We start from the raw sequence: 14719 nt of genomic DNA, 5'->3' as shown, positions 1-14719 counted from the left end.
ATCTCTGTGACTGAGTGTGATTCTATGCAGTGATAACATTAAAGACCAGCTGTAAGAGTTTTTGTGAATGTAAGATGAAACTAGAGATCTAATGTTCAGCATGCTGACCAGAGTTAATCATACTGTATTTGAATACTAGAAATTTTCTGAAAGACTTTAGGTTCTCTCACTGAAAAATAATGGTACCTATGGGAGAAGATGGTAAGTTAAATGATTTAACTGTAGTAACCATTTCACAGTACATGTATATGAAATTATCATGTTGTATACCTTAAACATATACAATTTTTAATTTTAAAATGAACCTAGTACAGTGACTAGAACACAATAAACATTAATCTATTACATACCCCTTACTCCTAGCCTTCCTGCCTGCCTCTGTGTTCTTGCACCACGAGCAATAGCCACCACTTCAAGCAAGTATGGGGTATAATTGAGAAGCTCTATTTGGGACTTAGTTAGAAGTGTTTAATTAAGCAAGAATCATCCCATACCCAAATAACTCTGTAATGCCAGTTTAGACTCTGTGAAGTTGACGAATAGTCTGTCCTTCCAATAGTTTGCACATAATGTCTTCATATCAATGCATTTCCTTTTTCTCACATCTCATACCCCTTGGGCTATTGTGCTGTTTTTTGAATATCCAGAAGCTGACCACTAGTTACTATCTCTGCTGTTACCACTTTGGCTCACTGCGAAAAATTGTCATCTTTCTCCTGGACTTCCATAATAACTTCTAACTGTTCATCCTGATTTACCTTTGCCTCCACCCCAACTCTTTTTTTCCCCACAAACAGCCAGACTGTCAGATTATATCACTGATTTGCTTCAGACCCTGTAATGGCTCTCCACTCAGAGTGCAAGGGGACCTACCTGCCAAGCCTATAAAATCTGGCCCATTGCTCTCTGTCCTTCTTTTCTAGTTCTTCTCCCCACCCGCTCCTACTCTTCCTCAATTACATAATCCAGCTCCCAACTCAAACTGTTACTTCTAGCTGACTCTTTTCTTGAGATAGTCACCTACATAGCCACCTCACCCATTCCTATAGCTCTCAATTATTAGTTCAGTCTCGACTTCCCAAGGGGGCGTCCCCTGACTCCCTAATGCTGCAATGTGCTCATACCCAATTCCCTGGACACCCTAATCTCCCTGCCCTGCTCTACTTTTTAAAAATATAATGTTTACCCACCTAAAACACTCATATGTGTAGCCATTTCTGTTCATGTTACTCACTAAGAGTTTCCAAGCAACTAGAAAAGTGCTTGAGATATAGAAGGTGCTCTGTAAATACCTGTTGAATGGATGATTAATATATTTCAAGTGATACACATTAAATTTGATGTTTTTCTTTGGAGCAAATCAGGGGGTCTTTCTTTCTTTCAGAAATTGTTTCCAACTCCAACCACATGACTTGTTTCACAATAAAGGGTCAACAATGGCCACTTTTCTAAGAGTCGTGAGGAAACCATAAAGGGAAACCAGCCCAGGCAGCATTTCCTCTCATTCTTGGGGGACTGGAGTGTGATGGTGACTCACAGCCTCCCCGTGACCCCCAGTTCTAGCCTCTGTCTTCATCAAGCCCTTATTTTAAAAGCAAGGCCCTTCTTTCTCAGTTGATGAGAATCTTGCAAATAAGACTTGGTAGTTTGCTCAATTTAAGAGAAAGTGCAAATTCTCTTGAACTTTAGCTGAATATCAAGTGTCCTCTCCCAGCACAAGTGGCCAAATTTCCCAGAGAAAGATCTGTACCTATTCCACTTATTCTCTCAGAATAACACACCGGACAGAAGGGACTGGAGAAGTGAATTCCGTCATTTTACTAATGAAAACCTGAAGCCTTGACAGGAGGAGGGACAAGTCCTTCTACTGGTTTATGCTGTTCCTCTCCCCTCACTGAATGGCAATCCTCTTCTCCAGACTTCTCAATTCTCTCAGGCTGGAGAGGATGGGCACAAGCAGGGGAGTGTGCTCAAAACCAAGTCTGTGAGACTTACAGACACATGAGAAAAACTTCCTGAGGAGGCACGACGTCTCTGGACCCTGTTTAGGTTCAAATGTTAACCGTCTCTACTACTTGCTGGGTGGCCCTCAACCAGTTACTTAACCTGAGTCTGTTTCCTCATTGATTAAATGGGAATAAAGAATCCAAATATATAAGGTCATTGCCAATACTACAAAAATAAACCATATGATGTACTTAGTAGTAAAATCTTGTTAGTACAATTATTCTCGAGTGAGGCCACTCTGCGCTTGTTGCTAAAGGCTAAGTAAGTCAAGCTCAGGAAAAAAATGTGCCATTTTCATTCTCCCCATTAACCTTGGCTCTCTCGGACCTCCTTCAATTCTCCCTGGGTCCCTTTGGCATCTGCTTTCAAGGTCTTGCTTTCTGGCTGTGTGTGTTAGTTCTGATCTCTTTCTCTCCTCTCCGCCCACCCCGTTTGTCTCCAGCTGGGTAGGAGATGGTGCCAGCTCTGCTTTCCAGGTTCATCCCCTTCAGTTGGAGAAAAGGAAGTTCACAAAACGCTTATCCGACAGGTTTGGAGCAGACAGTTTTCCTTTGTTTCAAAACTCCACTCAAGTCTGCAAGTGGTGATTTCCTCCTTCCTGGTTCAGGGACCACAGGGAACGATTTAATCTTCATGAGTAAGCTGATATCGTCAAGAAAAAAAGCACCCGAGATGTGGAAAGTAATAAATTACGCTAGGTGGGAAAACAAACTACCCAGACACAAAAGGGACTCAAATATGGAAATCAGATAATATAGGGCACCAGGTTAAGTACAAATAGATTAAGAAGTCTTATAGCCTTAATTTGCATAAATATAGGAAATTCTGAGAGACTAGCCCACATCTCTAAACTTGTACTCAACCGAAATTATTTTCTAATTTTGTTTTTTATGTGAAAACATCACCTAGTTGTTTTTTTAAAATTATGCATCTATTTTGGTGACTCAAAGGAAATCATGAAAGGACTAAAATTTCACCCTCCACCTCAGCTACCTTTTGTCCTTGGTACCGCCCTGTAGCAGATTAAATAAGCAGGTTGCCTCCGCTAAAAGTAGTACTCAGTTTCCATCTTTTGGGATTGTTTTGAGTTTTCCTCTTGTGTATTGACAAGAAAACTGAAGGTCAGTCATATCCTGACTTCATTTCATATGAAGATTCTCTTCTTCCTCTTCATTCTTTTCCTTACCTGTCTCTACCTTCTCTTTTGAGGACTTCGAGAAAGTTTTTTTTTTTTCCGAAGTCTCTGCCAGAGACAGTAAGGAGCAGCCAGAAAAATACCATTCCTCTTTCAGCTGCCGTAACTTAATGACAACAAACTCAGGCTTCACTCGTTACTTTCAAGTACTATATCTGCAATTTACTCTTTATTGTCTTACTCCTTAAGAGTTGTTAATGAAGGTGAGTAGACTTCCTGAAACATGATGTACAACTTTGTACATTTTAGCTTAGGTGAACTTAGGAGGTAAGCAGAGGGCATATAACTTTCCTTATATTTTCCAATGATTAAGTAGTTAAAGTTTTAAAAAAGGTTAAGAAGTGTTGAGGTAATACCTGAAAGGAAAGTTCATCTGTTTTAATGTCAGAACTTTTAAGGTTGATTGGACGAAGTCTGCAGGACATCGTTCATGTTTACTCACTGCCTTCTGGAAACACCATCTGGATGCTCCCCCGTCCGGGCAACACAGGCGAGGGGAAGACGGAAGCGGCAGAGCCCTTCTCTATCCGTGAATGCCCATCACCGGTAGCCCCTGCGTGCTGCTCTCCATCCCTTATCCGGGCAGAAGTGGAGCACCTCTTACTCCAACTCGGAGGCAGCCTAGAAGACAGCATGGTACTGTTAATGCATCCAAGGAAAGATTGCTGCCTAGCTGAACTGGCTACTATTTTCGCTATGCACCGCTAAACGAGAGCATGAAGTAAAACTGTAGTTTCCATACCAGACTCTTCTGGGTTCATGCAAATAAAGCAATTGCCCTTGAGGGAGAACAAAAATAGACCGCGATAAACATTTTCGTTTCCTTTTGTTGATATTGCACTTGTTGGGAAAGGTTCTGAGAACTGGGGAGTTTGTATTTTTCATTCAGGAAATGTTAATAGAGCACCTGTTTGGTGCAGGCCCAGGCAGGAACCTGACGTACAGTGTAAGTAGGGCAGACCTGATCTCTGACTCCGTGGACTTTCCAGTCAGTGGGTGAGACCTAGACCAACACACAATCACACACCTGGGCTGAGCACTCCTCTCTTGAACAGAATCCATGCATGTGGAGGAGTTGGTATTCTGGCCAAAATGTGCCTTAAATACTTCAACAATCCCTAAGGCCAAAGTGAAGAAAAAGGACTGGTTAAAGTGAAGCTCATATTTTGAAACAAAATTATTAAAACAATCAAAATTTTAAGAAGGACAGTTTTGAGAGACACACTATAGAAATTATAACATATGGCATGGTTTTTCACTTGAGCTACATTCTCCAAATTGCTGAATTTCATCTCAGCTCAGCTTAGCTTTTACGTTACTACATGTCTGTAAGAGCAAAAGATCAAAATAATAAATAATTTTTTAAAAACAAGAAGAAAAAACATCTTTATAAAATTATATGACCTTGAATCAGCATTTTAAAAACATTTTTTCCTGTCGTTTGACTCAATTGCTTTTATGGGTCTTGTTTATTTCAAAATATAATTAAAACCATGTGCCCTGGCTGATGGTTCAGTGGACTGAGTGCCAGCCTGCCAACCAAAGGGCCACCAGTTCTATTCCCAGTCAGGACACATGTTTGGGTGTGGACCAAGTCCCAGTTAGAGGGGATATGAGAGGCAACCACACATTGATGTTTCTCTCCCTCTCTTTCCCCTTTCCTTCTCCTGTCTAAAAATAAATAAATAAAATCTTTAAAAAAACCCCCATGTGTAAGTCCAGTCATTTCTAATATAGCAACTTCCCCTTCTGCTACTAAGTTGTTTAAATGATTAAGTTATTTCATTTCCTGTTATCTTTACTTCACAGGAAAGAATACGTAATATGTATAACAATTACAAATAATATGTAATTGTTGTCATTTCAAAGATATTTTTATTGTAAACACTGGAGTAAACAATCTCCAGATGGTTCTAGTGTAAGTCTAACAAAGAAAATGGGTATATAACACTTTATTTTATAAATTTAAGAAAGAAAATAAATTATTACAAATAAACACTTACATTGATTTTTTTCATATTGAAGACAGGCCAATTTTAGATATTCCAAGTCTATAATACATGCCTGTTTCCACAATCAGCCTCTTCTTTCAATCTCATCCTTCAAACTTTGTTTCAAAATCTCTTTTGATTTGGGAGATAGAACTGGAAATGATACTCAGTTATCCGAGTATCTCAACAGTACTTTTATTTATTTTTAACACACAACTGTGAATCAAACTATTAAGCACAAAAAATAGTGCTACAATTGAAAAAAACAAAAGCAACTAGATATATGCTTTAAGGAATATTTTATGTCAATACATGTTTTATTTTTAATTGCTAAGCCTTTAAAACCAAAATGTGACTCTCCCACTTCAGGCAAAGTTAACTGGGACTTAAGTGACTGATTAGAAGAGGAAAAAACTGCCATTTATGGAGTACCTCCTATGTGCCGGGTCCCACTCTTGGTATTTTCCACGCAGGTCCTTGTTTAACTTTCACTGTGATCCTATGGAACTGGTGATTTTTCCCTTTTACATATAAGAAAACTGAGAGTCAATGAGGTTGAAAGCAATCCCATAGTTGTTTGTCTAATAATTGGCGAAGCTAGGCTTGGAGGCAGGTTTGTCTTTTTCCAACACCTACACTTGATGTTGGTCAAAAGCAATGTATGTAGCTGTTTGATTCTCCAACTTGTTAAGGATTTGGAAAATGACTTTTTAAAAAGGGTAGAACGCCTTTAGCAGTGTGGACCAACTTTGCTTAGTATTTTAACAAATTATTAACTCAAGACACTTGAAGTTGGAGATGGAACTGAAATGTACTTGAGCGCTAGAGCAGATTGTAATTTTAACAAAGTACAAATAAACGTGGTTTTTTAATCTGCAAAAAAGTAAGAAGATATTTTAAGTCTTTCAGCTAACTCAGGGTTTTATTGACTAAAATTTCAGGGGGAAGGTATTTTATGTTTATGATCTTAGCAGTAGGAACACTATAAGTCAAACTCACTGATACATATTCAGCATTTGCCTATGGTTCTCTGAACCTCAAGGATGTTTGAGCTGAGATCAATTTTCTCAAAAAGAATAAAAATTCCAGTGCTAAATTGAGACTTAACTACTGAGATTAAGAAATGTGGCTCAGATTTAAACAGCAGAGTTATTACACCAACATAGTATCAGCACGTCCAAAGTGTCTTGATTAATAAACTTGGGACAAGACACAAACCCAGTCCCCCTCACTTCAAAGCCCATGTCTCCCCACCACATCTTCTCTGTTATGTGGATACAACTTCATCTGGATTTACAAAAAAAAGCCTTAAGTCTCAAACACCTCTATGAAGGGGTGTGGGGTGCTTAGGTGGTTCAACATACCAAAAAATTATTCAGTTTTCCTGTGGAGAGTTTGATGGAAAAAGATGAGCTGTGTATAGATGTGGAAAAAAATACATGTTCATCTTTGTCTTGGCTTTTTCCTGAGCTCTTCCCCTGCTGGGATGATAGACTTGGTCCCATGACTGAGACGAAGATCTCTGCATGCTCCCCTGTTTGTTAAGTTCCTCTCATGTTTCAGGAGCTGGTTGGAACATAAAGAATCAATTTAATGGTTGATAGTCCCATAAAGTCTACATTCATCTCTAGTGGGTAATAAAATGTCATTTGTGTTTGTACATATGCAGCTTTATTCTTCTTTAGTTGCTATTCACTCTACTCTGCTCTATTTCAAAGCATCATCTCTTCCAACAGGATAATTAGCTCTTTTTCTCTACTTAATATCCCACTTAGTTCTTTTGCTTATTATGCAATGACTCAAAGAGTTACCTTTACAGTAGTGGTCACTTTAACTTTGTCCACCGTTACCTCTGATGAAGAAAGTCCTAGGACATAATGCATCAAGGCTACATTGTGAGAGATGAACAACATTAACCAAGAGGTTGATTTCCTTATTAGTGAATGGCCCATTGTTTAAACAAAAGTGAGCATCTTTGCCCTGGCTAGTGTGGCTCAGTTGTTTGAGCACTGGCCTGCAAACTGAAACTTGACCAGTTCAATTCCTGGTCAGGGCACATGCCTGGGTTGCAGACCAGGTCCCAAGCTGGGGGAGGATGAAAGGCAACTGACAGATGTTTCTCTCCCTCTCAGTCTCCCTCCTTTATCTTTTCTCTAAAAAATAAATTTAAAGTGTGCATCTAGGTCAAATGGGACTCATTAGCTCAACATATTGATACTGTGAAAAGAGAAAAACAGGAGATGAAGAGATAGAAATGAGACATCAATGAGGTACCTATGTCAGTGGGACTCAGCAAAAATATAAAGGCAACCCAGAGGGACTGAAGAGCTTGCAGAATTCTGAGCATCTGAGTGGTACTACTAGTAAAACGGAGTCCTGATGGTGAGGGACCAAACCAGTCACATCAGGGTCCATCCATATGAGAATGTGTCCTTTCTGAACAAATAAACCACTGTTACTGAAGCAAAGAAACCCATTTTTTTAAAGATCCAGGTCTTGCTTACATATCTGACCCCAACTTTTCCCTCTCCTCACTCCATACACTGTTTTTCACACAATACTCAACAATTCCAGGAACCAAAATTGGCCATGCTCTCTTATACTTCATCACCTTATACTTGCTTTTCTGTCCATGAACAAGGAAGTCGCCCCTTCTCCCCACCCCACTGGTTTTATTTCTACTAATTAACAATATTAGGTCACAGTTTTGAAGTGGTTTCTTTTTCAACTTATCAAAACTACTTCAGAAGTTCCATTCATTTGCTCGCAGAGCAAGTATGTAATCTGTGTTATAACACCCATCGTATTGTAGTTGCTTGTACAACCAATTGCCCGTATTTGGCACTAGACTGAAAGTCTTTGAAGTCAGAGACTATATCTCATTTACACAGTAATCACACCTGCTACTATACTTGACATTAGCATATAATCTATATATTATATGAATAAATGAACAATCAAGTTCCTGAAATAGTAGAGTCAAAAACAACAGGAACTGCATTACATAGAATAAACATTTGCTTTGCTACAGAAGGTATTGTAACCCACGTACCATTTTAGCCCTGAATCTTAGGTAGCTTGGGGTAAGAATAAGGAAAAAACATGGTTGCTCACAACCAAATAACCTCTTTGGAAAGTACTCAGACGTGCCATTTCCAGGCATGTGCGAACAAGCCCACTGCTCTATTGAGCTTCCTGGGAAAGAAGCAAGCTATTGAGTCAAGATAAATTCTTTATAAATTGTGTATTGTCCCAGAAGTGGATAGACTTTTATGAATATAAGATTCTTTTCCTAGTGCTTTTCTTAGCCTGGATAAAGTGCTTCCTAGTGCTTTTCTTGGATAAAATTCTTTTTATCCAAGCAAATCCAGACCAATCTTTGAGGACTCAAGAAGACAGATTAAGAAACTTCATTGAGCCCTGGCTGCTATAGCTCAGTGGATTGAGCGCAGTCCTGAGAACCAAAGGATTGTGGTTCGATTCCCAGTCAGGGCACATGCCTGGGTTGCAGGCCAGTTCCTGGCAGGGGACTCATGAGAGGCAACCATACATTGATACCTCTCTTCTTCCCTTCCCCTCTAAAGATAAGTAAATAAAATCTTTATTTTTTTTAAAAAAGAAACTTCATTGAGTCATAAAAAGTTGGTTTTATGTCCCACTATCCTGAAGAAAATTCCTTCCAACTACCCCTTGTGAAGGTGCTTTTACACCAAGGCTAAAACTAGTAAATTTTTTAAAGTTTATTTATTTTTAGACAAAGAGAAAAGGAGGGGGAATGAGAGGGAGAGAAACATCAATGTGTGGTTGCCTCTTCCATGCCCCTACTGGGGACCTGGCTCACAACCCAGGCGTGTACCCTAACTGGGAATTGAACTGGTACTCTTTGGTTCACAGACCAGCCCTCAGTCCACTGAGCTACACCAGCCAGGACCAAAACTAGTAAATTTTTGAACCATCAACTCCATCACTAGTTTAGATATATGAACTTGGAGATGCAGCTGAGATTCTTCATTTGTGAAATGAGGACATTATTACTTACCTAATTGCTGTGAGAATCAATTACACACATGTGCACACAGTAGCCCTAATATTGATTAAATTAAAGTGATATTTAAGAAACTAGCTGGGATCACTACACAAATCTTTCAGTAATGAAGTTTCCCTCCCAAACTACAAATGTTCACATTCTAAAACTTCATTAATCTTGATCTAATTTTCAATCATTTTTTGGTAAAAAATTTAAATTCTATGTCAGTATTTAAACTAGTTTTTTTGTAAGTGTTCTAAAATTCTATAAAGTTTAAGACTCTCCATACTACAGATTTTTCAACTTGAAAGGGCAACTTTAATTCTAATACAATCAGAATTTGATCTGGGATTTTCATTATAGCAAACTGTAACTTGAACTGATGTCATTTCTATTATATTATGTTGTTACATTATATGCTGTAATCTGATTGGAGTTGGAATTTCAGAAACCACCATTTTTTAGGAATGCTTCTGAGGCAAAGGAGATTTTTAGGAAATGATTGCTGGTCTGCCATTTGGAAGCCAATCATCTGACAAAAATGAGAAATACCAACTGCAGTCCTTGGAGTAGAGGATAATCCACCAGTTTAAAGTTAATCCAGGAAGCTTACATATGTTGACTTTAGCACATATGTGGGTATTACTAAACCCATTTTATGCATGTAGGAAGTGGAACTCAAAAAGTTTGGCAGCCCCCCCAAATTAGGTGTCTGAACCAGAGTTTGAACCCACATGCTCTCGCCATGAAAGCATTTGTTGCTGACCTTTCCATTACTGTTACGTCATCCACCGCAGTTAAGTGGTCCCAGTGAACCACTTCCTGGAACACCAGCACATCTTCGTTTTACCACTTGAGTGTTCCATCTAAAATGTGTTATTTTCCCTTTATCTTTCTTTACTAAAGTCCTCCCGTCCTTCAATACCCTGCTCAAGTCAAAGTGCTTATGAAGGACTCTGCCCTTATGTCCCTCGTGGGTTTAACATCTTGACACCATTTACCTGTTCCGTAACGTGGTTAGGTGTTTAAGTTGCTTTCTTCTGATAGACCAAAGTCATTACTTGATAAATATTTATGGAACAGAATGAAAGGATTCATTCTGTGTAATATACATTAGAACAAATCCTTTGAAAAGTTGTATTATATTTATTGAGAACAGTAATTGTTCCTGGAAACTTTTTTAAGTGCTTAGAAAATAACTTCTCATAAAATGTGCCCTCAATAAAAGGTCAACGAGATTATCTCCTCTTTCATTACTCTAACAGATATAATTTCCCTAAAGAAATAGTTGTGCCATAAAAAGATAGTCATAAATGATCTTACTATAACAGCTGCTAGGTGGTACCATGATAAAGTTACCTGTAAATAGAAAGGAAAACAACTGATAATGTATGCAACTGGGAAGCTCTGTGCTTAAAAATATTTCAAAACATGTTTGAAAACAGACCTCTTTTTTTAAAGAAAATAAACTATTTTAAAGATCTAATAAAACTTTAGTTATGCTGAAAATGTGATAAGAAGCCAAATACAGAAGTCTGATGACTCAGGTTTGCTCACCGAGGTTGGCCGGAAGGCTGCAGATTGTGGAATTTCCTCTGACCTAATACAAGAATAAAGGTGCACATGATCTCCACTGTGGGGATAATATAAAAAGCCATAGGAGCTCTTCATCCAACACAAGTCCTTGGGGACAAGAAAGCTCACAGGCGTCTAGGACAAGAGCCAATACGACACCTCGTGCAGACATGACTTCCAAGCTGGCTGTTGTTTTCCTGGCAGTGTTCTTGCTTTCTGCAGCTCTGTGTGAAGGTGAGCACACTTTCTGATCCCAGGTTTTCCTTAGGTTTAAATGTGATTGGAGGCTAACAAGAGCATCTTTAATGCTTTGATAAAAAAAAATAACATTTTATTCAGGAAAAGAAAATAATTGTCAGTTAATGTTAATTAAATTGAAGTTTCAATGTTTTAGGCTGTACAGCCTAAAACAATTAGAAAACTGCTATACAGCTTAAACAATTAGAAAAGTATGATTTTTGTTTAATATGTGCATTTGTTCTTATCATGCATACTCTGCAGTATGCATTTATTGAATATAAATCTATAATTTAGAGTGTATCTTATTGGGGGCCATAGTTACCCATAATATCTATTAATGTGGAGAAAGAGAAGCCAGGTAATTTTATTCCATGTACTATATTAATGGCAAGCTTCAGACACCTATCAATTCCTGTTTGGTTTAATGATACCCTGACAAATTATAGACCTTCTTGGGATCCCATTTATAAAACAAATATAGTCAGTTCAGAATATATATAGTATATAGTTTAATTTTTCTTTTCTCTGAAGCATTAAGGATTTTTTTAAAGGTAGAAGACATCTCTGTGCAACTCATTGATATGTCTCTATTAATTCTTTCTGAAGGCAGTTTTCATATTGGTGAATCTTAGTTTGCATACTATAAATAGCATTGAATGAAGATATCAGAGAGGGTTATGCAATATTAAGTAGGAAAAAAGTGTCACAAGGATGTCAACATTGCATGAAATCCAAGCCCTTATGTAGAAAGTCTTCCAATGTTGTCAGAGATGACTGTTTTTTAAAACAAAGAAAAATTGAGGTCAGGCACACTGACAATATGCAGCCTTTAATTTCAAGAATGAGTTTGCTCAAGATGTGATGTTTACTAAATACAGTGATCAAGTTATCGTATTGGGATTAAAGAGGAAGGAGTTAGCAGAGCTGTGCCTATTAGGGAGATCAACCTTTAATGGTTTTTGTTTTTTTCACAGCTGTAGTTCTGTCAAGAATAAGTACAGAACTTCGATGCCAATGCGTCAAGACTCACTCTACAAGCTTCAGTCCCAAATATATAAAAGAACTGAGAGTGATTGATAGTGGACCACACTGTCCTAATTCAGAAATCATGTAAGTACTTTCTAATGTGTTGAGATATTTTACTTTAGTAAACCTACATCTGAGGAAGGTAGAAGTATCCAGCAAATTTCTAGTACTAAGAATACTGCAGTGAGCTAAAAAAAAAAAAGGCAGCTGGGCTGGCGTTTGTCACTTCTTCATACCTTCCTGGAAGCACGCTACTGGCCCAAGTTCTGCCATGTTTATAGCAACAATCTTAACCTATTTGCTGACAAAATTATTGTGAGTTCTTTGCATGGCGTTTAAGTATGGTGACTTCCATGATTCATAGCCTGGGCTTAAGGGACAATAACTTAAGGGATGTATGAAACCCCTCAATATTTATTTTCATCATATCCTTTTCCTTTCAGTGTAAAGATCTTAAAGGGAGATGAGGTCTGCCTGGACCCCAAAGAAAAGTGGGTGCAGAAAATTGTGCAGGTGTTTTTGAAGAGGTAAGTTGGTTTTTATAAAACAATTTAGATTTTCATTTATCCTGAGGTATACAGTCCAAAAGTCAGCCTATAAATTTCCTGTTGCTGCTGAAAATCTTTTTTGGGTAACTGCCTCTTTAATTAAAAATAAATAGCAGCAATAGTGGGTTTCTTGTATTCATGACTGGGAAAACCATACATCTCATATGTTCAGGAAAGTCTGGATTTATAAGCCTGTTCCCCGTGTCATTATTATGGTTCCTTTCCATTTTCAGAAGTGTGCTGGTTTGGATGAGAACTTATCCAGTCTCTCTATTAATAGTTGAAAGTATAGAACATTTCTAACACATGACTATCTAAAACTATATTAGTTTTTATTTTGAAAATAAGAACCACACTTTACTGCTTATTAGAACATTGTTAATTTTTAAATTTCATTTTATTTATTTTCAGAGCTGAGAAGCAAGGTCAATGAAAGAAAAAAGCATTCTCCATAGCTTCCAAGAATTCCTCAGTAAAGATGCCAATGAAACTTCAAGCAAATCTACTTCAGTGCTTCACATACTGCATGTGGCTGGTGCAGAGTTGCCAGATAAAATACAGGATGCTCAGTTCAATTTGAACATTAAGTAAAATAATGAATAGTTTTTTCACTGTCTCATGCAATATCTAGGTCATTTATATTAAAAAAACTAATTGTTTACTATAAATTCAAATTTAGCTGAAAATCCTCTATTCTCTCTCTATATTTTTTGATTAAATATTATAACACTAGTCTGCTAGCCAAGATCCATGAATCCCTTCGACTGTGCATTGGTGTTTTCTTTAGGAGACAAAGTATCAGCCACCATCTTACCTCACAGAGATGTGAGGACAGTTGAAAGCAATATAACTTTTGTTCATGGTCATGTAAATTATTTTCAAGTGTAACTTATTCACCTATTTATTATTTATATATTTATTGAGGCATCAAATATAGTTATATCTGTGCATGAATTTGGAAATTAGGATAGTATAATGATAATTGTAAATTTATATTTGTTTTAGATATTAAATAACAGAGAACTGTCTTGATCAAAGTTTTATTTTGATCCAACTTGCTAGATTTAGCAAAATTAAAAACAAAGAAACAGAATACTCTGTTATTTTTATTCCAGGTAAACGATGAATAGTTTTTTAGTCTAAATACATCATTATTTATGTAAAATGTTAAGTAAACCAGCCATCCTGCTTTGGATATCCTCGCATGAGGTCCTGTCGCCGCTGGCGTGGTTATGCGGCTGTTTGTTGGGTCACCAGGATTCTGAGTTAGGGCCATTTTTCTCAAGACAGCAAAAATTCACCAGGCGATATCAACAAAGTAACTTCTTGCTGGTCAAAACCTTTTTATTATGTGCAAAGAAATTCTTATAATTTTATTTAAGTAATTGTGTTTTTTAACAGTCACTTAAAGATACTTTTATGTATTTTCAAAGAAAGTTTTTCTACTGTTTTGTTCATATGGAACTATAACTGCAAACCTAAAACCATTATAATAAAATTTATTGTCATAATCATCAGATGCTGGTGTTTCTTTGACACTTTTAAAAATAATTGTTTTATATTTTTGGTTGTATTACAAACATATGATTTAGAAAATGCAAATGCTCCCCAGAGTGTTCTGTATATTATGTGAAAAATGACAAGCCTTTATTTGTAGAGAAATAGAACTTTCCAGAGATGGCTGCAAACAGGAGTCTTTTCCATAGAACAATGGAAACTTCCTCGACTCCCTGTTGTATGCCATTTTACTAATACAGCCGACTTCAGAATTTCTGAACCAGCTGGGTTGTCTGCACAGCTTAGCCTACAAAGCCCAGGTGTCCAAGAGAGGGGGAAGAGGGTACACGTGATAAGGTGCTTCTTAGATAATTAAGGAGTAAAACTGGCACCTATGAGGCAAAGGAATTTAAAATATGAATAAGACCAAGAACCTGGTTAAAAAAAAATCAAACAAAACTCTTAGTAGAAACTAAGTAAAGACTTAGTAAAAACTACAATAATTTAACTAGAACACTTAGTGGATGAGTTTTATAACAGATTAGACACGGCTAAAAAGAAAATTAGAGATCTAGAAAATAAAGTCACATAACCTTGAATTTATACAAGAGAT

General features: G+C 37.3%; 1 protein-coding gene across 1 annotated transcript; it reads left to right on the top strand.

Moving 5' to 3' along the window:
* The first annotated feature begins 10875 nt into the window (after positions 1-10875).
* CXCL8 (C-X-C motif chemokine ligand 8) lies at positions 10876-14121 on the top strand. The gene is made up of 4 exons (XM_037063427.1): positions 10876-11029; positions 12010-12145; positions 12505-12588; positions 13021-14121. The coding sequence occupies exons 1-4, from the start codon at positions 10966-10968 to the stop codon at positions 13040-13042; spliced, it is 306 nt and encodes a 101-aa protein (XP_036919322.1). The 5' UTR covers positions 10876-10965; the 3' UTR covers positions 13043-14121.
* The last annotated feature ends 598 nt before the right edge of the window (positions 14122-14719 follow it).

This window comes from Sturnira hondurensis, unplaced genomic scaffold, assembly GCF_014824575.4.
Source record: "Sturnira hondurensis isolate 20B ecotype Veracruz unplaced genomic scaffold, ASM1482457v3 Scaffold0014584, whole genome shotgun sequence".
NCBI lineage: Eukaryota > Metazoa > Chordata > Mammalia > Chiroptera > Phyllostomidae > Sturnira > Sturnira hondurensis.
This window is presented reverse-complemented; position numbering and strand designations above follow the sequence as displayed.